The sequence below is a fragment of the Anguilla anguilla genome, chromosome 11 (assembly GCF_013347855.1).
Source record: "Anguilla anguilla isolate fAngAng1 chromosome 11, fAngAng1.pri, whole genome shotgun sequence".
Classification (NCBI taxonomy): Eukaryota; Metazoa; Chordata; class Actinopteri; order Anguilliformes; family Anguillidae; genus Anguilla; species Anguilla anguilla.
In genome coordinates, this window is record NC_049211.1 from 40,403,598 (window position 1) to 40,424,083 (window position 20,486).

At 45.7% G+C, this 20,486-nt stretch overlaps 1 protein-coding gene across 5 annotated transcripts in view; it reads right to left on the reverse strand.

Annotated features, from left to right (window-relative positions):
• Nucleotides 1–9,230: 9,230 nt before the first annotated feature.
• Nucleotides 9,231–20,486, reverse strand: part of mical1 (microtubule associated monooxygenase, calponin and LIM domain containing 1) — a 39,756-nt gene continuing 28,500 nt past the window's right edge. For 2 of the 5 annotated variants that reach the window (XM_035383403.1, XM_035383402.1), the window contains exons 15-25: nt 19,559–19,665; nt 18,595–18,657; nt 17,486–17,663; nt 16,320–16,381; nt 14,208–15,372; nt 13,574–13,707; nt 12,642–12,755; nt 11,373–11,466; nt 10,458–10,551; nt 9,944–10,017; nt 9,231–9,509 (exon numbers count right to left, since the gene is read on the reverse strand). In XM_035383403.1, coding sequence (XP_035239294.1) covers nt 9,310–9,509; nt 9,944–10,017; nt 10,458–10,551; nt 11,373–11,466; nt 12,642–12,755; nt 13,574–13,707; nt 14,208–15,372; nt 16,320–16,381; nt 17,486–17,663; nt 18,595–18,657; nt 19,559–19,665 — 2,285 coding nt within the window. In that variant the 3' untranslated portion in view covers nt 9,231–9,309. The remainder of the gene's footprint in view (nt 9,510–9,943; nt 10,018–10,457; nt 10,552–11,372; nt 11,467–12,641; nt 12,756–13,573; nt 13,708–14,207; nt 15,373–16,319; nt 16,382–17,485; nt 17,664–18,594; nt 18,658–19,558; nt 19,666–20,486) is intronic. The other 3 variants (XM_035383405.1, XM_035383404.1, XM_035383407.1) reach the window with 3 other exon arrangements.

A 20,486-nucleotide genomic window follows, 5' to 3' on the forward strand; every position in this document is an offset into this window, starting at 1 on the left:
CAACTACCTTTTAGCTAACAACGTGGTCTGTTTTTTCAATGTTTAACATACACTTGTATGGCGAACAGTATCGCCAAAAGGAATATTGCACTTTTTGTACGTCGCTTTGGATAAAAGCGTCTGCCAAATAAATGTAATGTAATGTAAATGAATATCCTGCAATTGCTATATCAGTACGTTCTGCAATACTGCCCTACTGCTTTCCATGGACTAGCGCACCTTGTACAAGTAGTAGCACCATGAAACTCGGTGGAATGTAACGGGTAGCGCACAGTCACTTCGTAATATCGCAGACACAGCACCAATCGCCTATCAGGGCCTGGGTCATTTTTACCTGAAGCCACTGGCCGGTGGAACGTGTGAAATCCTATCCTTACTGAAGGGCGTGTCGAAGGCGTATAAATCTGCTACTGGTTTGGAATAATCATTTCCACTATTATTGTGAACGCGCAACCTGCTAATAAGGTGTTGAATAAATTGTCAGCTCGATTTTAAATATTTTACACAAGGTTAAAACATGCCATTGCGTAGGCTGGATTGTTGAGTCTACACACCCATATCAAGGTGTATATTGTACATTGACCCTAGTTTATTCCTTAATAACCCACTTGCTAACAATTATTAGCGTAGGTCATCACATCAGTATTTGTCAGTGATTTGTAATGTAGTTATTAATGCTCTGTTAATGTATAAGAAGAGCACATTCTAAATTGTACCCTTTTCCCCACCTCTCCACGCCCAGCCTATTCATATTGTGAAGCATTATGTAAAAGCCACTAATCTAGAACTCATCCAGTCGGTCCTCGGTGCACGTTAATCCCCCTTGGACTGCAGCCCTGTATTCACGCGATCTGAAAATCAGCATTTTATACGGGCAAATTACCGTTAACAGTACACAACAACAGAAAATTGTTTTTATTGTTTAAACCAAAAAAACCCGTCTCGAAATCGTAGAGGCGTTCAGGACCTCGGAAAGCGCCACGGTGTCCCCGGCGCACAAAGCTGAGGTTGAATGGTAATATCAGCCCAGCTGTTGTTTGTTCAGGGATAAACAGAAAGGCACAGCCTGTTTCGCCTTTGTAAGGTGAGGCCGAAGAGTATAAAGCCATTGGTGTTTGGTGTGCGTGTGTATGCGCACGTGTGCTTGCGCAATTTCACCGGGGAGTCTGAACGGCAGAGGACTTATTCGAGCTTCAGCCTCAAGGTTTTATTCCATTAAACTAAACTAAAATGAATTTTAAATGAGCAATTTCATGCATGTTACAGAATGTTTTTCATTTACCAGAGAATATATTGCAAGTACCTGCTACACATACTGGTGAATGAAATTGTATGGTATGGTATGATATATGTATGGTATGGTATTGTTTTGGTGAAATGTCTACCTCCATATCTTGAAGAGGCAAACATCCCTATCCTCAAATGTGCATAGACTTGAAGGGGCAAACATCCCTATCCCCAAATGTGCATGATCTGTATCGTTTGTCTAATACTGATTCCCCGGTGGAGAGGTACTAATTTTCCTGATTGGCTCTCTATAGCAGTGCAGAAGAGATTAGCTTTGGTTGAGTAGATTACAGCAGTAGTTTACAGCACTTAAGGACATCAGTTTCTTCCCTTATTTAACATGATTTGGTATTTATCTCCACTACTTGGTGACTCCTTTAAAGTATACAGCCTCATTCCAAACCAAGTAAAAATAATGTTGAACACAATGAGAATAAGAATTTAACACAGTCATACAGTGGCCAATGCTGGTTTAGATGATCTCTGGTCAAACTACATAAGAAAAATAAATTTCCTGACAACAGAGAATCAAAAATAACTAACACTTATATTAGTTAGTATTTTAAATATAAAAATGTGGAAATTGATTTATAATTGGCCAGGAATTTGATGAAATTACTTACCGTTTTTCTGAAGTGACCAATGATACAGTATACCATGTCACTGGCAAGGTTTTATATGATATTTACCATATTTCTATATTTATAATTTAATTATTTAATATATTCAGTGCTAATCTTGGTTAAAAATAAATACACTTTCATCATAATTAAGGATTAAGTTGAAACTGAAACTGAAAGAATAACGTGCCTGCATGCAACACAATTTAATTCCAGCTATTGAAATACTTCACGATCTTTACACTTTATGATGTTCTGCACAAATATGAAAATAACAATTTTGTATAGGATAGAATCTTAAAGCTTGTTAGATATGTCATCTCCTAAAAGTGCCATGCTTGCAACTAGTGAATAGCAAGCTTGCTCTAGTTTACTCAATCCAAACTCTCTGAAGACATGGTGAATGGTGAGCAATGATTCACTGGTAACAGGAAACTGCTGATAGTTTTGTGCTTCACAAAGTGGTAATATATATAGTAATAAAATAAAATCTTATGCAGTTAGGTGCCATGTCAAGTTTTCCTTTAAAAATTAATTGTACGTGCACCAGCACTGTGTGTTGGTAATTACCCTGTCCGTGGTGTTGGGGCATACAAACCACACAGATCTCGAGCTACAGTGCCAGCAGCTCTTAATTCTAATTGTTTGATTAGTCAGCTCATTTAATCTGTCCTCTGGTCAAATGCACACGGTTTCTTAAGTTTCTTTTTAAAAAGTCATTAAAGACGAGCCACTTTAATTAGTCTTTAGGGTAATGCCCCTAATTACAGCTAAATTAGTTCTACAGGTTTTTCTACAATTATGCTGTTCTCACAGTTAATGCTTAAAATGTGTTGCATTCTTATTTCCTGATTAAGTCTTTTTAACCCACAATGTCCTACACATCATTGAACAAAAGCACAACGATTAAAGAAGTAGCATAAAACTTTGAATTAAAACAGATTGAACAACATGCACTATGCTAACAACAGGAAGCATGGAACATGTTCATGGAAATGTGCATGTCAAAAATGATTTATTCAGTTTACATGTATTGTTTTTTAAATTATATAGAAATGATTATTTAGTGAAGCATTCAGATTATGCCACTTATTCTGAGATTTGAATACGAAATAGTCTCTTTTGTATAAAGAACAATAAGTCCAACAAGAACTAAAGAGCGTTCTAGGCACTGATATAGTAATCGAATGAGGAGAGCAGGAAAACTTATTGTTCTTTATGCATTTGTTCCCTATGTTCTAAGAGCACCTACTATATTTATATTTTTTTCACATACTCTTGTTTACCACAGAGCACCCAGTATATTTTTCTTCTAACCTCTTTTGTATATTCCTTATCTGCCACCCCACACTGCTGTGTTAATTATACCATGAGTTGAAAATGAAGAATTCATACATAGCAGGAACATTCATTTCCCAATATATAAAAACCGAAGAGCAACTCTTCCTCAGGTGTCTGAGAATGTCAATGCAGAAAGTGATCAGACTGTGAGTAAGAACAGTCTGTACACAACTACATAGAGAGGGATATCACAGTAGGGTTGCAGTGCATAAACCCCTCATTACAAAGACAAATGCACATCTGAGAGTTCAGTGGTACAAAAACCATAGGCACTGGTCTACAGAGATGTGGAAAAAGTGATATGGTCAGATGAGTCATCCTTCTCCACATTCTCGACAAGTGGGCGAGTGCATGTGTGGTGTGCACCAAAAGAACGGGACAGGCCTGAATGCTTGACCTCTTTATGTTGGTCTTTCCTTTGTCACCCGTCTATAAATATATATAAATATATGCATAAATTCTGTAAGATGAACCCAATTTTGTAAGATTAACCATCTTAAATATATTTTATATGACAGTGGGGTCAGGAATGAAGCTGTGATGCTATGTTTTGGCAGTTGTACCTTTGGGACGACCTTCATTTTTTTCGCTGTTTTTTCATATTCCTCTCGCTGCTATGGAAACCCACAGGCTGTCTTTCATATCAGCAATGCCAGTTCTGAGAGTGCACAGTAGCTATCCTCACTCTGACATCACTCTGGTGTCACATGCCACTGTTCTCTCGCAGTTTGCACGTTTTATTCTGCAAGGACGACCGCATTATGTAAAACGCGTGTTACGTATCGCATGCAGTCACATTGAAGGCAGATCAATATTAATCTCCTACAAATCAATTTACATAATGATGACTGGGGATTTCACAATGGATTCTAAGACTTGAATAAAATCCAGGTTGTTTGGACTTAATCTTGAATGACATATTTAACCTTTTAGGGCGTAAGATCACCAATATGTGATTACAATTTTCTTAACTGAACATTCTAATGTTGATGTAACAATCACTGCTGGTAATGGAAAGCAATGGAGTTCCAGAACACCGACTTCAAACTTTGAAAAAACAGAAACAAAAAACCTATTCTTCAAATGTTAAGAAATAAATACTCTAGTTTGAAATGAGAGTACTATAAATATGGTTAAAACAAAGAATGAACACTGATAAATCTGTTGTGCAAATTGAGAAGAGAGTGGGTGTTAAAGGACTCTGAGTGTGGTATTGGACATGGTGTTACGCTGCAATGTGGGGGAAGTGGTTTGGCCACATTTTTCTCAGTCACCTTTCAGAGGCGAAACCAAGGCCTTTGCACAGCTGGGACTCATAAAAGAGACAGCCTATAGATAATGATGACCTCACTGATGACGTCACAGGTTACATCCATGCATTATGGCAACCAAACCAGTGGTCAAGCGGGTCAGCCTCAGCAAGCAGGCCAGTGCCTCAGTCCTTCCTCATATAACTTCCTGTGTCAGGAGGAGGGGCAGGGAGCAAAGCACAGCCACAGGCGAACGGACATCTTGTTGCCATGGCTGCTCATCCAATCATCTACCGGGAACCACAGTGAGAGACAGGTCACCATCAACCATTTCATCTATTAACATGCGTAATTCCCTGAATGCTTTGAGACTCAATCTAATCTAAAATCAATCTAATCATTCTAATTGTTTTTGCAACATACTGTCTGTAATTATCTTGGAAATACATTTTAATTCAAATGTAATATTGATAATGGTAATTGAATATGTATATGGTGTTTATTGTAACTAATGTCCTAGGGATTGTATACTTCTCCTGTATCTGTTCAGTGAAATGATAATAATAATAATAATAATAATAATAAAAATAATAATTATAATAATAGTGATGATGATAATAATAATAATAATAATAATAATAATAATAAAAACCACATCTGTGCCATAGGATATAGCAGCTCAGTCGGTATTTAAAAAGTGTCTGAAGTAGGAGTGGCTCTCTAGAATCGGTTTCACCCTTCAGCTCATAAAGGACCAGGTCAGAATATGGACGAGAGAAACCTGATCCTCTTGCATAACTCCTGTTTTAGGATGCTTTATGAATATGAGACCTGGCCTCGGACGTGATTGGCTTTTAAGCTCACAGTCGATAAGGTTAGTGTAAGGATACAGGATTCCCGTTCCTAGATCTGTGCTTTTTCTCTTAGATGCCGTTTGAATACAGGCCCTGCTGCAACCTCTGGAGAGTCAAACAAAACAAACGAAAGGGACTTTTTAATATTATCTTGAATGACGGCAATTGGAAATATATGAGAAGGCATAAAATTGTGCGCACATCCAGACCTTAGTAAGCCAGGTGCAGGATAAAAAGAATGGAAAAAAGAGGGGAATATCCGCACGCTGGGAAATTAAAGCTCCCTGTTTTTATTGCAAAGTGTCGACCACAAACGGCCTGATGAAGACAGGGAGCTTTCATTTCCCAGTAATTGGAAACACACCCAGAATGAGGCACTGTGTGGTGTGTGTGGTTATTAGAGGTTAATGATTTCTCCCACAGTGCACCTGCTCAAGCCTGGTTAGTTGTGAGGTGATCCATGTTATAAATACTGCCAAATTTACGACATGGACCCCGAGACATTAAAACCCTCGGTGAAGGACTGACTGAACTGGTTACATCGAAACAAGCACCAATCCCATAGCGCACCTGGATTACTGCTGGACTACCTTTAGAGGGACAGGGGTGGGATTTTGGAATTGTTTGAATCCTCCAACAATGGATCTAGGTCACTGACCACATTACTTTCATTGGACCAGAGAGATCAGTACAGGAGAGTGTGGGTATTTATATCTCTCTCATGGATCACTGCACCACATGGTCACTTAAATCCCACCCCTCTTCCTTTTAAGATAATCCAGCAATCAGAAGCGAGAGAATCAAAACGAAGACAACACTGTGCAGTTACATAAGGCAAAAAAGAAAAAGAAAAATTATAAACTGAAAATAAATAAAAAACTTTACAATGCACTCCATGCAACTGTAATCTACTATAATAAAGTACAGTAAACTATAATAAAGTAAAGTATATGTGCACATGAACAATGAAGTGATTTATGTTTGATTTGGAACAATTCTCATGGATTTCTATCATTTTGTCTAGCACTGTGATTCAGATACAGCAATGGATTTTTGATGTACTTGGCTTTAATACTGCAAATCATTTTTTTTAACTGCAGTGCCCTCTGATTGCATGATGTGTTAGCATCATCATTTCCTCCTTGTATGCTACTGTACATGTGTGCTGTATTAACAGCTTTTGAGGAATGGAGAAATTAGTTGTGTAAAACTAATGTTTATGCTTGCATTTGCTTTTGATTTTTGCAGAGATCTCAAGTCTTTATCTGTTAATGAATACTCTCATTTAAAATGGGCACAGACAATGCATCATTTAAAGTAAAAAAAAAAAAAAAAAACACTGAAGGTTGAAATTTTTCATGTTACCATGACGATTGTGAAAATGAATCTGTTTTTCCGACCACATCTTTCACCCAGCTCACACACTGAAACGGTTCAGAACCTCATCTGGAACCTGCCTCTGTTGCTTAAGGCTGAAAAGAGTCACAGCGCCCCCCAGTGGCGAGAGATATTCCACCTCCAATATTCAGCCAGACATGTCAGGGTAAACTGTTTAGTGCAGGGGAGTGCTTCACAAGACAGGATTACCCAGTTAGCTGGATAATAGCACTGAGTAAAACCCGGAACAGTTTCTTTTTTTTTTTTTTTTTACTTCAGTCCATGTTATAGATTAGGGAGGGTTCTGGGTTTTTCTCAGAGCAGTTATCCAGCTAACTCAGTAATCCTGCTTCGTGAACCAGGGCCCTGGTGTCCGAAGAACGCTGTGGGATAGGCTTTCTTTCAGAAGCACTGAGAGCAACTGATGCAAAATGCAAAGCTGAATCAACATAAATGTTTTATTTAAATAAAATTTTTATTTAACCTTTATTTATCCAGGATAGGTTCACTGAGCACGGATGCTCTTTTGCAGGAACGCCCTGCTTCACACTCATACACATTCACACCTGGGAGCTGCCCAGTGCAACCACAATCCTCTATTGTTGGCCACTGAGCAGCTCCACTGGAGGGAGAGGACATTTTTTAGCCAATTAAGATGTAACATAAGCCGCATCACACACGTTCTGATTTAAGAATGCATACTTTTATTTTTCCATATTATGAAGTACTGTCCCAGCAGCACAAGATAATACCAATTAACAAAATGACACGATCTGCAGAAATGCTTCTTTCCCCGTGCTAACGTACTTGTTCGCCGAACACGCCCGCAACAACATGAAGCAAGCTGCGCATTGTATGTAAACTGGGCATGGGGGGAGGAAAATACCTATACAAAGAAATGTTGATAAAAGCACACAAAACATAAAAAGAGACTGCCACAAAAAAAAAAATAAAATAAAAAAAAATCAAGTTTGGGTCACTTGCATTCCACTCAATGCATTAACAATGGCTGCAATATATGGTTCATTAATCACCAAAGCTGATAAATATTCTGGCTGTGTGCTTTTGAGAACGTGAGCGTACGAGCGTACGAGCGTACATGCTTACATGCGTAAAGACAAGCTGCTAACAGAACTACAACGAAATATTTTAACCCCTGAGAAAAAAGTACAAACCCACATATACACACATTCATACCGTATCCGCAACGTGAAATGCCTGTAGTAGTAATACTGTACAAAAAGGGGTCATATTGATATTTCACTCAATATGTTCAACATAGTGAAGACCAATATGGACACAACAACCAAAAGCAATTATTATATTTCCTGAACTGTGATGTCACAGGCAAACGAAACGCTGAATTGACAGACAGCCAATCAAGTGCCTGTTACTACGCTTGTTGCTCAGGATCAGAAAACTTGGTTTAGTTCACAACACTGTCCCCGCCCTTCTGCATTATTTGGACTAAGCCCATATCCCGCACGGACACAAAATCCTGCATTACGCGTTGGTCATAATTAGGCAGGTCATTTTCACTTCTGTGATATACGGTCCGGTTCACTGGGTCATTCCGTTGGCCATTATAATGTTCACAGTCGAGCAGGCCATTGTCACCAGTCATTTACAGTCCAGCAGGTCAGTGTCACTACAGTGGTGTGTGGTCCTGCTGGTCATGCGCACTACGGCGATAAACATTTTCAGCTGCTCGTTCTCACCCGACCAATGACCGACTTGAACGCAAGAGGGCAATAACCGACGCTGGGCCACGTTGCTTGGGCGCGAAGAGAAATCAAGTAGACAGAATTATGCGTACCAGGCAGTGGAAGCTGTTTTACAGTTGCATGTTTAGTATAGTTTGGTGTCGGTGGTGGGGGCTTGCATTCTCCCTCCCATCCTCCAGGGGGCAGTGTTGTGCAGCCCTTGGCTGAGGCAGAGCCATGTGGGGTGTCATGTCTGCCATTTTGGCTCAAAGCTCTGGCTTGTCTTGTTGTTTGTGCAGGGCCTATGTTGAGGAATCAGTGGACTCGTGCAGGCACAGGAACAGGGCCATGGTTTCACTGCAGGAGCGTATGTGTGTCTGTGTGTGTGTATGTGTACTGCTGTGTCACAGAATATAATCTTTGGCATTGTGTGTTTGTATGTGAGCGTGTGTATGTGTGTATCTGTGTATGTATATGCGTGTGCGTGTGTGCATCTCTGTGTGGTGCGTGTGTGTGTGTATCTGTGTGTGAGTGTGCACGTGTGTGTGTTTGTGTGTGAGTGTGTGTGTGAGCATGTGTGTGTGTGTGTGTGTGTGGTAAGTGTGTGTGTGAGCATGTGTGTGTGTGTGTGTGAGTGTGAGTGTGAGTGAGTGTGTGTGTAAGTGTGTGTGTGAGCATGTGTGTGTGTGAGTGTGTGTGTGAGTGTGTGTGAGTGTGTGAGTGTGTGTTTGTGTGTGTGAGTGTGTGTGTGTGTGTGTGAGTGCGTGTGCGTGTGTGAGTGTGAGTGTGTGAGAGTGTGAGTGTGTGAGTGTGAGTGTGTGTGTGTGTGTGAGTGTGTGTGTGTCTGAGGATGTGTGTGTGTGTGTGTCTCCAGTGTTCAGGCCCAGTGCACCTGAGCCCCTCCTGTGTGGGATCTCTTTGGCTCCAGCACAGAGACGCAGTGCAGCTGCTCGTTGATCTCCTTCAGCCGCTTCTCCTCCAGGAACGCCACCAGGGAGTTCCGCATGTCCACCACCTCCAGCATCTCCTGCAGCACCCGGTCCTCCTCTGCCCGCTGCTGGGAGCTCTTCTCTGACTCTGCACACACACACACGCATGCACGCAGACACACACACACACACACACGCATGCACGCAGACACACACACACACACACACACACACACGCGCAAGCACACAGACACATGCGCACACACACACACAATAAGAGTGTATAATTTCAGTGGGACAGTAGGAGTACAATGATGTTTGAGTGTGTGCAATGCACAGTGAGTGTTCTGTGAGTGGTTTCCATAATGAAACAGTTACACCTACAGCACAGTGTGCTGTTGAACAAGCAGCATGCAGTGAGAGTGTAGTCTATGCAGTGAGTACAGTCTGTGTCATGAGAGTGTAGTTAGAGTGTAGTCTGCATCGTGAGAGTGTAGTCTGTGCAGTGGGAGTGTAGTCTGTATAGTGAGAATGTAGTCTGTGCAGTGAGAGAGTAGTCTGCAGGGAACTGCGCAGCCATACCGTCCATCTCCATGTATCTGCGCAGCTCCATCTCCAGAATGCTCTGCTTATCCTCCAGCTCCAGTTGCCGAGACCTGCGACACAGAGCACCAGCGTCAAAGAGATCCCAGCACAGGGACACACCGCTGCACAGGGCACCAGCGTCAAAGAGATCCCAGCACAGGGACATACCGCTGCACAGGGCACTGGCCTCAGATCACAGCACAGGGACACACCGCTGCACAGAGCACCACAGCACAGGGACACACTCCTGCACAGAGCACTGGCCTCAGAGAGATCACAGCACAGGGACACACCGCTGCACAGGGCAATGGTCTCAGATCACAGCACAGGGACACACCACTGCACAGGGCACTGGTCTCAGATCACAGCACAGGGACACACCGCTGCACAGAGCACTGGCCTCAGATCACAGCACAGGGCACTGGCCTCAGATCACAGCACAGGGACACATCGCGGCCAGAGACAGTTTTAGCAGACCTGACCTCTGAGGCGTTTGAACTGGAACACTTACGCCACCATGAGGTCAGACTCCTCTGAGACCAAAGCGTTCTTCTGGTGCACCAGCTGGATCCACTGATCTATCATACCAGAGGGCCCGGGCGATCCTGGGGGGAGAGAGAGGGAGGGAGAGGGAGAGAGAGAGAGGGAAGGAGAGAGGGAGAGAGAGAGAGAGAGAGGGAGAGGGAAGGAGAGAGGCAGAGAGAGGGAGGGAGGGAGGGAGAGAGGGAAGGGGAGGGAGAGAGATGGAGAGAGAGAGAGAGGTGAGAAATCCACAGACATGAGCCAGAGGAAGACATTTCATACCACCCAACGTCATTTTTTCAACAAAACACATTCTGCTTTGGTTTTCTGGAAGTGACCTGCACATCCCTTTCAGCCAATGATAATGATTCCTGCCGAGGTGACTGATGATTCGGTGAGAGTCGAGCTGGGGGCGTGACACTGTAAGGGGGTGGGGGTGGGGTTTAGGATGATTCCAAGGGCCCTGACTGAATAGTATTAGAGCACAGAATTTTCTGGGGTGGTGGAGCCCAATGGCATAGCTTTTCATGGGGCCCAAAATCCCTGGTGGCACCCTGGACTGAATGTAGAAGGTTCACCTGGACCTGCAGGTGAGCAGGATCACTATAAGGGAGACTGTAGAAGGTTCACTTGGACCTGCAGGTGAGCAGGTCCACTATAAGGGAGACTCTAGAAGGTTCACCTGGACCTGCAGGTGAGCAGGTTCACTATAAGGGAGACTGTAGAAGGTTCACCTGGATCTGCAGGTGAGCAGGTTCACTATAAGGGAGACTGTAGATGGTTCACCTGGACCTGCAGGTGAGCAGGTTCACTATAAGGGAGACTGTAGAAGGTACACCTGGGCCTGCAGGTGAGCAGGTTGATTATAAGGGAGACTGTAGAAGGTACACCTGGGCGGTCTTACCTGCCTCTCCCCTGAGCACGCGCTCCAGCTGCACCCCTTTCTCCTCCAGCTCTTTGAAGGTCACCTCGATCTCCTCCAGACGCCGCTGAATAGACTGCGGACGGGAATGGCTGGTCAGAAACCGTCGGCAGTTTGAACGAACGATGCTCGATAAAGCGATGTTTTTCACAGCCATAGGCTCTCACAGGAGAGCACTCCTCACACTCCAAACCCCAGGTCCTCCGTAGGCAAGACCTCCTCCTGAGTCTCGTCTTTAATACTCACAGCACAGGCTTTTTTTCATCTGCATTTCCAAACCCCCAATAAACTTCATTTTTCAGTGAGAACAACAGTTGCAAATCATTTAGGAAGGCAATAAATGGTCTTTAATACATGTACAGCATTTATACCCTAAAATGCATCCTCAATTAAACGACTAAATTACCAGGGAAAAAGAACACACTCCAGCCTAACCCTCACACCCCCACTCCACCACAGTCGATTCTCTTAACCTCCCTATTTTTTAGGCCCTGGACTAATGTTTGCTCCCAACTGCTGAAATTCACAGAAGCAGAGGAGACCACACAGTCAGGTTCCCCCGACTCATTACAGATTCCCTGTAATCACAGGGATGCCTCAGGCAGTACCGAGAAATCTTTTTCTTCAAATATCAATCCACAGGCACATGCTCAATCATAATTTTAGTCATTCTGTATGAATCATTATGGCTGTTAAAAACTAGCTATTAAAAAGCACCAAAGTCCATGTTTCCAGACTTTGACTGCAAAGGGTAAAGCACTGACCTGCGCTTTGTGGAAGCGCTGTATTTCACACCCTGTCCACAGGGGGCAGTGTTGAGACTGGCGCACTGACCTGTTCTTTGTGGAAGCGCTGTATCACACTCTCCACAGGGGGGCAGTGTTGAGACTGGTGCACTGACCTGTGCATTGTGGAAGCGGTGTATTTCACACTGTCCACAGGGGGCAGTGTTGAGGCTGGCGCACTGACCTGTGCTTTGTGGAAGCGCTGTATTTCACGCCCTGTCCACAGGGGGGCAGTGTCGAGACTGGCGCACTGACCTGTGCTTTGTGGAAGCACTGTATTTCACGCCCTGTCCACAGGGGGGCAGTGTTGAGGCTGGCGCACTGACCTGTGCTTTGTGGAAGCGCTGTATTTCACGCCCTGTCCACAGGGGGGCAATGTTGAGGCTGGTGCACTGACCTGTGCTTTGTGGAAGCGCTGTATTTCACACTGTCCACAGGGGGGCAGTGTCGAGGCTGGTGCACTGACCTGTGCTTTGTGGAAGCGCTGCATCTCGCACAGTTTGGCTCGCCGTTCCAGGGTCCGCATCTTCATCAGCTCCAACTTCTGGGCCTCCACAGGGTCAGAGGGCAGAGCACTGAACTGCAGACCAAAGGACAGGGGGAAGGAGGGATAGAGGAGAAGCACAGAGAGACGGACAGAGAGAACGAACTTGGTACTGTTATCTGGGTAACACTGTAATTTGGTGCAAGCTTCTCTTAATGAAAAAAAAACAGGCCAACTAATTTACTTATTTTAAAGGATTATTCTACCCTCAATCTAGTCTGTGAGTATTCTATCACAGTAAAGTGAAACTTGTCGGGTCTTCATTTCTAAGCATGAATTAAATTGGTTCTCATCGATTACTAGGACCATAAAAATGACTTATTTTATTTGATTTCCCCCACCATACCTCCAGCCCCCTCCCCCATTTAACTCCTGCATTTGCAGAAAACATGCTTTGACAGCCATGCGATTCCCCCTTGGGAGCCAAAATGGAGGCCGATCTGAAGGACTCCAGCCTGCAGCTGTATGCAGAATCAAGAGGTTTCAGCTGAAATAATCAGTGCCAGACAACGGCGAAACGCCACAGCGGTCTGTGAGGGCTCTGCTAGTCAGCCGCTTCTGACAAGAAAAGGGTACTAAAAAACAATCATGGAAAATAAGAAGACAAAAACACTTCCTCAAAGGCTAGCAGCGGGGATGAACACAAATGTTTAAATCTTCCTGCTGTAAATTTTATTTTGGCATGGCAACGTCGGAGGTAATAAAAAACAAAACAAAAAAATCTCCTGGCACCGCAGTTCACCAGAGTGAATGACCTGAATCCATTAATAAGGATTAAACCAAACATAATATTAATCTGATATGTTGTGAAATATTATGTGAAATGTTAGCTTTAGTAAGACTGCTTTTCTCACCTTTTCATCAAACAGATCCATGACGTCATCCCCACCGAAAACGTCCTCTTCGTCGTCATCATCATCGTCGTCATCGTCATCTTCATGATCTGCTGCCTCATCCGATAGGTTGCCATCAACCTGCGCTCTAGCCCCTTTTGATGAAGAAACGTCTGATTATACGCTGTTTGGGTACGTATCTCAAATATGAGATAAAACTACACAGTAAAGGAGACACTCGGTGTTAAAATTGTGCATCTTGGCTCGGCTAATGCTGATCTCTGAGCATTTATTGTGGTTTTTCTAGCCTCACTCAAACCCATTTGCTAGTCAAAGCAATATCTTTCTCGATGCCCTGCATCTAACATGGCGCTCAACATTAGGTTGTAGATGTATGAAATGGCGGCTACTATCGGTTGCGACCCTGGTGACTTGAATCATTCCTGCTCTTTGCCTAAACCTGTATGCATGCTGATTCAGGCTCTGCACGGGAGCGCCCGCAAAATGCTTAGATTTAAATCTAACCGAACGTTAAACCATTTGCAGCTACGCGAGAAAAGGCCTCTCACAAGGGCTGAACGGGCCTCAGCTACAATGACAGTGAGGAAGACGAAGACTGGAACCTGCCGGGGGGAGGGGGGTGGAGGAGGTTCACCTGACTTCTCCAGGTGCCCGGCGATGCCCCCGAATCTGTGTTCCCTGCCCAGGCGCGGGGACGAGAGGTTCCAGGGGGAGAACTTGGAGCGGGGCTTGTGGGGGAAGGGCGGCTGCTGCCCCGCCGGCTCCTCCTTCCTCCTGAAGGAGCGCCGATTGCTCTGCTCCCGCACGCTCCCCGACGGGCCCCTGCCCCAGGGCTCCGCCTCCTCCACAGGCTCGGCCAATAGCAGGCTCCGGGGGTTCCGGGGGGGCTTGGTGGGCGCGGAGGAGGAAGAGGACGGGGAGGAAGGCGAGGGGAGGAAGGCGGCGGCCTCGGAGTCCGAGTCTTGGCCGAAGCTGAGGCTGACCAGCTGGCTCTTCTCCTCGGGCGTCAGCTGAAGCTTCCTCAGCGGCTGTTTGGGCCGGGAGCCCTGGGGCGTGCCGGGGCAGGGGGGGGCCCCCTCCTCGTCCCTCTGGGGGGGCGTGCCGTCCTCGTGCGCCTCCTCCTCGTCCCTCTGGGGGGACGCGTCGTCCCCGCGCGCCTCCTCCTCGCCCGAGGGGGTGACCAGCTGCGGGACGCTCGGGGCCTTGGGAGGGAGGGAGCGCGGTTTGGGCACCGGCAGGGGTTCGGCCGGAGCCTCGGGCGCGTCGTCGCAGGACTCCACCCGAACCCTGACGGCCAGGTGGGAGGTGCGGACGGCCGGCACGGGGTGAGGTGCAGCGGGGCTGTCTGCCCCCTGCTGGCTGGTGCAGAGAGCGCTGGACTCTCCTTCGCTGTCGCTGTGGCTGTCGATGTCGATGTCGTCAAGTTTATCCGGAACCTCTTCCCGGCCGGGCTGCGTAGGGACGGACGCCGGGGTCGGAGAGTCGTCCGAATGAGCCTCTGGGGCCACCGTACCTTCAACCTCTGCGTCGCCGTGCTCCCGTGGCTCCGCCCCAGAGCCATGCCCCGGGCTGGCGGAACATTCCGGGTGCCCGGGGTCTCCTGGAGACTCGGGGATCTGAATCTTTTCTGGAGTCTCTGTGCCGGCCTGGGCTGGCCTGAGCTCCCGGCTCTCTTCTGACTGTGGGAGGGCAGACTCACTGTCGCCCCCTGGAGTTTCTGTGCTGGCCTGGGCTGGCCTGAGCTCCTGGCTCTCTTCCGACTGTGGGAGGGCAGACTCACTGTCGCCCCCTGGAGTTTCCTATGCAAAACAAGTCCAGTAAATAAACGTAAGAGTACATACACCACACCACACAATACACCACACTGCCAACATGCATCCTTGTGAAAGCAAGCCTTTTGGACAGAATCGCTAGTAAGTATTCATGGTACAACACAATTCACACACCAGCAACACAACACCAATATATTTGTTAATTACACGATTAACCTATGAGGTAAAAATTCTCAGAAAGAGGTATGAGACAGAATAACATTTTACGAGCAGAAGTTTGACTGTCATGTTGGAAATGGTTCACAGGCCATAAGCGTAAATAACTGACGGAGTCTGGTAGACTGGAGGCTGACCACTGCAGATCACAATTAATTATCATAAGAATTAAAAACATACAAATCAAGACAGCCTACAAGACAGATTGTGTCTACAATACCACACAGAATCGAACTGAACTTGGAACCACAATCTTGCCGGGAACTCAAAAATCTCCCCCATCGTTCAACTTTTGACTGATCTATGACAGACAACATACTCATTACAGTGCTTCCAATTCTGAAGGCAGATTAGAACAGCAATACTCCCCAATACACAGGATATTACAGCACTGGGGGAAATCTCCAACCCTGTCTTCAGTGATTAAACACACTGAGGTCGATAATTGTAATACATACTCTGTTGCCAACTTGGAGACTTTGTCACAATATTTAGTGACTCTTCAGGCACCTTTAGTGACTTTATTTTAAAAAAAGAACCTTGCAACAAATCTAGCAACAAAATAGTACACCCATAATATATAAAATAAAATACTCTGTTCAGAAAATCCCCCTCCTTCAGGTAACAAATATTTTCATATGCTAATGAGTATGCAATGGCGTCATAAATACGTAAATTAACATATGATGGCATTTCGCAACTTTTAGGGATTTTTTGAGCGTGCGCTAGCTACGCCTACAGATGGGTGTCACTAGTACCTGTGTGCTGCTGGGGGGGTCCAGCTCCGACTCCTCCGAGTGCTGTGCACAGAAGAACCTTCCTAATGGGAGGGAAAGGTCAGAGGTCAGAGGTCAAACTTCCTGTGCGAGCCTCACTATCCTCCAGACCTGGGCCGGGCCCGAATCAGCACACTTGCCTACTATTAAGTATACAGGTTGTATACAACATGTATGCAACTTGTATACTCAATAGTAGGCAAGTATGCTGATTCGGACATGGCCAGGGGCCAATATGTACTTGAAATTCTTTAAATCGTTTTTTTTCAAACTGATAGTGTTATGGCTAGATCCCTCCCCCCTTTCTAATCCAGGATCAGCTGCTCAAGCTCTACCTATGAGCACAGCTATATTCCACAGCAGCGTTTTCCAACCTTTTTCTTCCCGCAGCACACTTTCCAATTTTACAGAATCTCATGGCACACCACTCTCAAGAGCATAACTAATAAACACCCTGCAGCCCCTTTAAAACATCCTTAAAAAATTTAAAGGATTTTTCACACGGCACACCCGACCTCGCCTGACGGCACACCAGAGTGCCGCGGCACAGCGGTTGGGAAGCGCTGTTCTACAGGTCCTGGATCAGTGTTTGGTGGCGTTACATGTCTACACCACACCTGGGTGCTAGGTGGAGGTTCATTTCATCGACTCAGTAAGAAACAGCTTTAAAAACAATTGTCCACAATTTCATTTGGACATGAAAAGGAAACAACTGTCAATTTTTTGCCAGTTTGATCACAAGTGCATACAGGCAGGACGCTGCTATTGAGTTTTGTACGCACTTACAGTGTATTCAGTCTCTTCACCTTCTTCCCAACCGTACAAACAGGAGTGGAAACATACAGTGCTCAAGACTGTCACTGGATTTGTCAATTATAGCTGATAGCAGAGTCGATGATATCACTGTACACCACAGATCTTGAAACTCCAGTCCTGGAGGGCCACAATCGGCTAGTTTTTTATATTTCAGCACACAAAAAATTATTTAAGTACCTGAAAAAGACTAAAGCTTAAGAGTCCACACACTTTCCCCAAGGTCTTACCTGGCTGCTAATTATAAGGAAACTACAAAACCCAGCAAACACTGGGGCACTCTGGGAATGGGCCTGTAGATGGCCGTGCGTCCAGCAGGGGGCGGCATTGCTCACCTGTCAGCTGGCTGAAGCCGTAGCTGCCGAGCCGCAGGGTGGAGCCGCACTGGTGGCAGGCGAAGCAGCCGCGGTGGAAGAACTTCCCCTCGGTGCTGACCCGCTCCAGCACATACACCCTTTGCCCACAGAAATAACACACCTCACTGCTGCCCGGGGACACCGGGGAGCCCACAGGCTGGAGGTGAGCGAGCGAGTGAGCGAGTGAGCGAGTGAGTGAGTGAGTGAGTGAGTGAGTGAGAGAGAGAATGAGTGAGTGAGTGAGTGTGTGAGTGAGTGAGTGAGAGAATGAGTGAGCGAGCGAGAGAATGAGTGAGTGAGTGAGTGAGTGTGTGAGTGAGTGAGTGAGAGAATGAGTGAGTAAGTGACATAGATGGGAGAATGAGTGAGTGAGTGAGTGAGTAAGAGAGAGAGAGAATGAGAGAGTGAGTGTGTGTGAGAAAGAGAATGAATGAGTGAGTGAGTGTGTGTGAGAGAGAATGAGTGAGTGAGTGAGTGTGTGTGAGACAGAGAGAGAATGAGTGAGTGAATCAGTCAGTGAGTAGGTTGGTGGGTGAGGGTGAAAGAGAGACAGAGAGAGAGAAACAAAGTGACAGAGAGAGAAAGCTTTAATTACCAATAAATTCTCCTTTCATACAAATACTTACGCTAACAATGTTACAATATATCATCACAAATAAGTAGGAACTGTAACATCACCCCAGAGAACCCTCCGGAAATTAAGTCCTCTCCTGTAAGCAGCTCACTGAAAGAGCAGCACAATCGCTGAAATGCTCCACTGTGAGCAGCTCACTGAAAGAGCAGCACAATCGCTGAAATGCTCCACTGTGAGCAGCTCACTGAAAGAGCAGCACAATCACTGAAATTCTCCACTGTGAGCAGCTCACTGAAAGAGCAGCACAATCGCTGAAATTCTCCACTGCGAGCAGCTCACTGAAAGAGCAGCACAATCGCTGAAATTCTCCCCTGTGAGCAGCTCACTGAAAGAGCAGCACAATCGCTGAAATGCTCCACTGTGAGCAGCTCACTGAAAGAGCAGCACTACCGCGCAGGTTCACACGCCTCTTTACGTAGGGTACAAAATCTGAAAGGAAAATGAGAATACTCACATCGTCATTCTTCTCCGACCTCATCAGTCTCTCTCTGTCTTCTTTTTCAAATGCCAGTTTTTCCTGTAAAGCAGACAAACACAGGCAGGTGACCCAATCTGGACCCGTAAAACTTAGAGAATAATTAAAACACAAGTACGACACGCTCAGGTGGTCAAAGGTTCATTTCCCCTGTCTCACACTGGAGCTCAAATGATAAGAACCCTTTGTAAAAGTTTCCTTTAGATGGATAGAGGGTAAAGAAATAAAAAAAACCTTTCTCCTCTGCGGTACTTAGAGATATGGCAGATCATCAACGCAGGCGAAACCATTCAGACACTTACAGGCGATCAATACAACCTTTACCTCAGCTTTATCTAGCGTGATTTACATACAACCCATTTATACAGCTGGCTATTTACTGATGTTTTTCATGTTAAGTACCTTCGCTCAAGAGCACAATAGGATGTCAAGGTTCAAGCCCGGCTCCCTAACCATTTTACTACACTCCCCTTTTGTGTAGTACAACTGTTCATCAAGTGACAAAGCGCCTTTGTTAAAAGCGCTATAAAACTAAAATTGATTGACTGATTGATCAAGTATGCGCTGCAGAGTAGTTATGGATAAATGTATTTGTTTACTGAAGGTAAACTGAAATGATCCATTCATTAGTACTTGCCAAAACACTGAAAAAAGTGCTTTATTTAAGCTTTGCCGTGCTGTTGCACTGTTTGGTTCCTTAACTGGCCATTTATCTATGTTTACTCTGCAGCCATCTTAACCAAGTCCATCTTGAAAAAAAAAAATCTGATTTAAAACATTACATAAACAGTAAATTATTTTTTCGGTTAAAATCCTGACTCTCTGCTCTTCTGCGAGGCGACCAATAGCAGCCCTCCCTGTGTAAATGTGCCGTTCAGGGGGGGGTATCGGGGTTTGGTTTGACCCCTCCCCCCGCGGCACGCGTCGCCGAGCTCCACGCTACCTTGCGCCTCTGCAGGGAGTTGAGCTTCAGCTTGCTCAGGAAGCTGACCACCGACTGCGTGCTGGCAAACGAGATGGGCTTGAAAGGAGCCAGGCGGAGAGCTGCTTCTGCGGAGAGAGGGAGAGGGAGGGAGAGAGAGAGAGAGAGAGAGAGAGAGAGGGAGAGGGAGGGAGAGAGAAACAGAGAGAGAACGAGAGAGAGAGATAGACATGAGATCCACGAACAGAGCCATTCCACCAGAAGGCCTCTTGGTGTCCTCTTGGAGACTTGAATAGCGGACTCCTCGCTGTAGGCCGTTTAGCCAGCGAGCGTTCCACACACCCCCTCTGCTCTTACACCAGGCTCTTCAGACCACAACCGTGAGCATCTTAAATCCGCCCTTCACTCATTTTCACTGTTCAGAATGCCCCGACTGGGACCGCAGACCCCGCCCTTTGCTGTGATGGCCTGTGTTTCTGAGGGCTGTGTGTGTGTAGCTGGCATAGCCTGTTTCTGTGTGTGTGTAGCTGGCATAGCCAGTTTCTGTGTGTGTGTAAGAGCCATAGCCAGTTTCTGTGTGTGTGTAAGAGCCATAGCCCGTTTGTGTGTGTGTGTAGCTGGCATAGCCCGTTTGTGTGTGTGTGTAGCTGGCATAGCCCGTTTGTGTGTGTGTGTAGCTGGCATAGCCCGTTTCTGTGTGTGTGTAACTGGCATAGCCCGTTTCTGTGTGTGTAGCTGGCATAGCCTGTTTCTGTGTGTGTGTAGCTGCCATAGCCCGTTTCTGTGTGTGTGTAGCTGCCAGTGCGGACCAGGCGGTTGACGCAGCCAGAGCAGCCGGAGCAGCCGGGCCACAGACAGGCTGGGCCGTATCCACCACTGAGGACACCGAGGTCATGTCCTCCGTATTGCATTTTTCATGTCCATTTCCTAAGCCTGTATTTAATTTCAT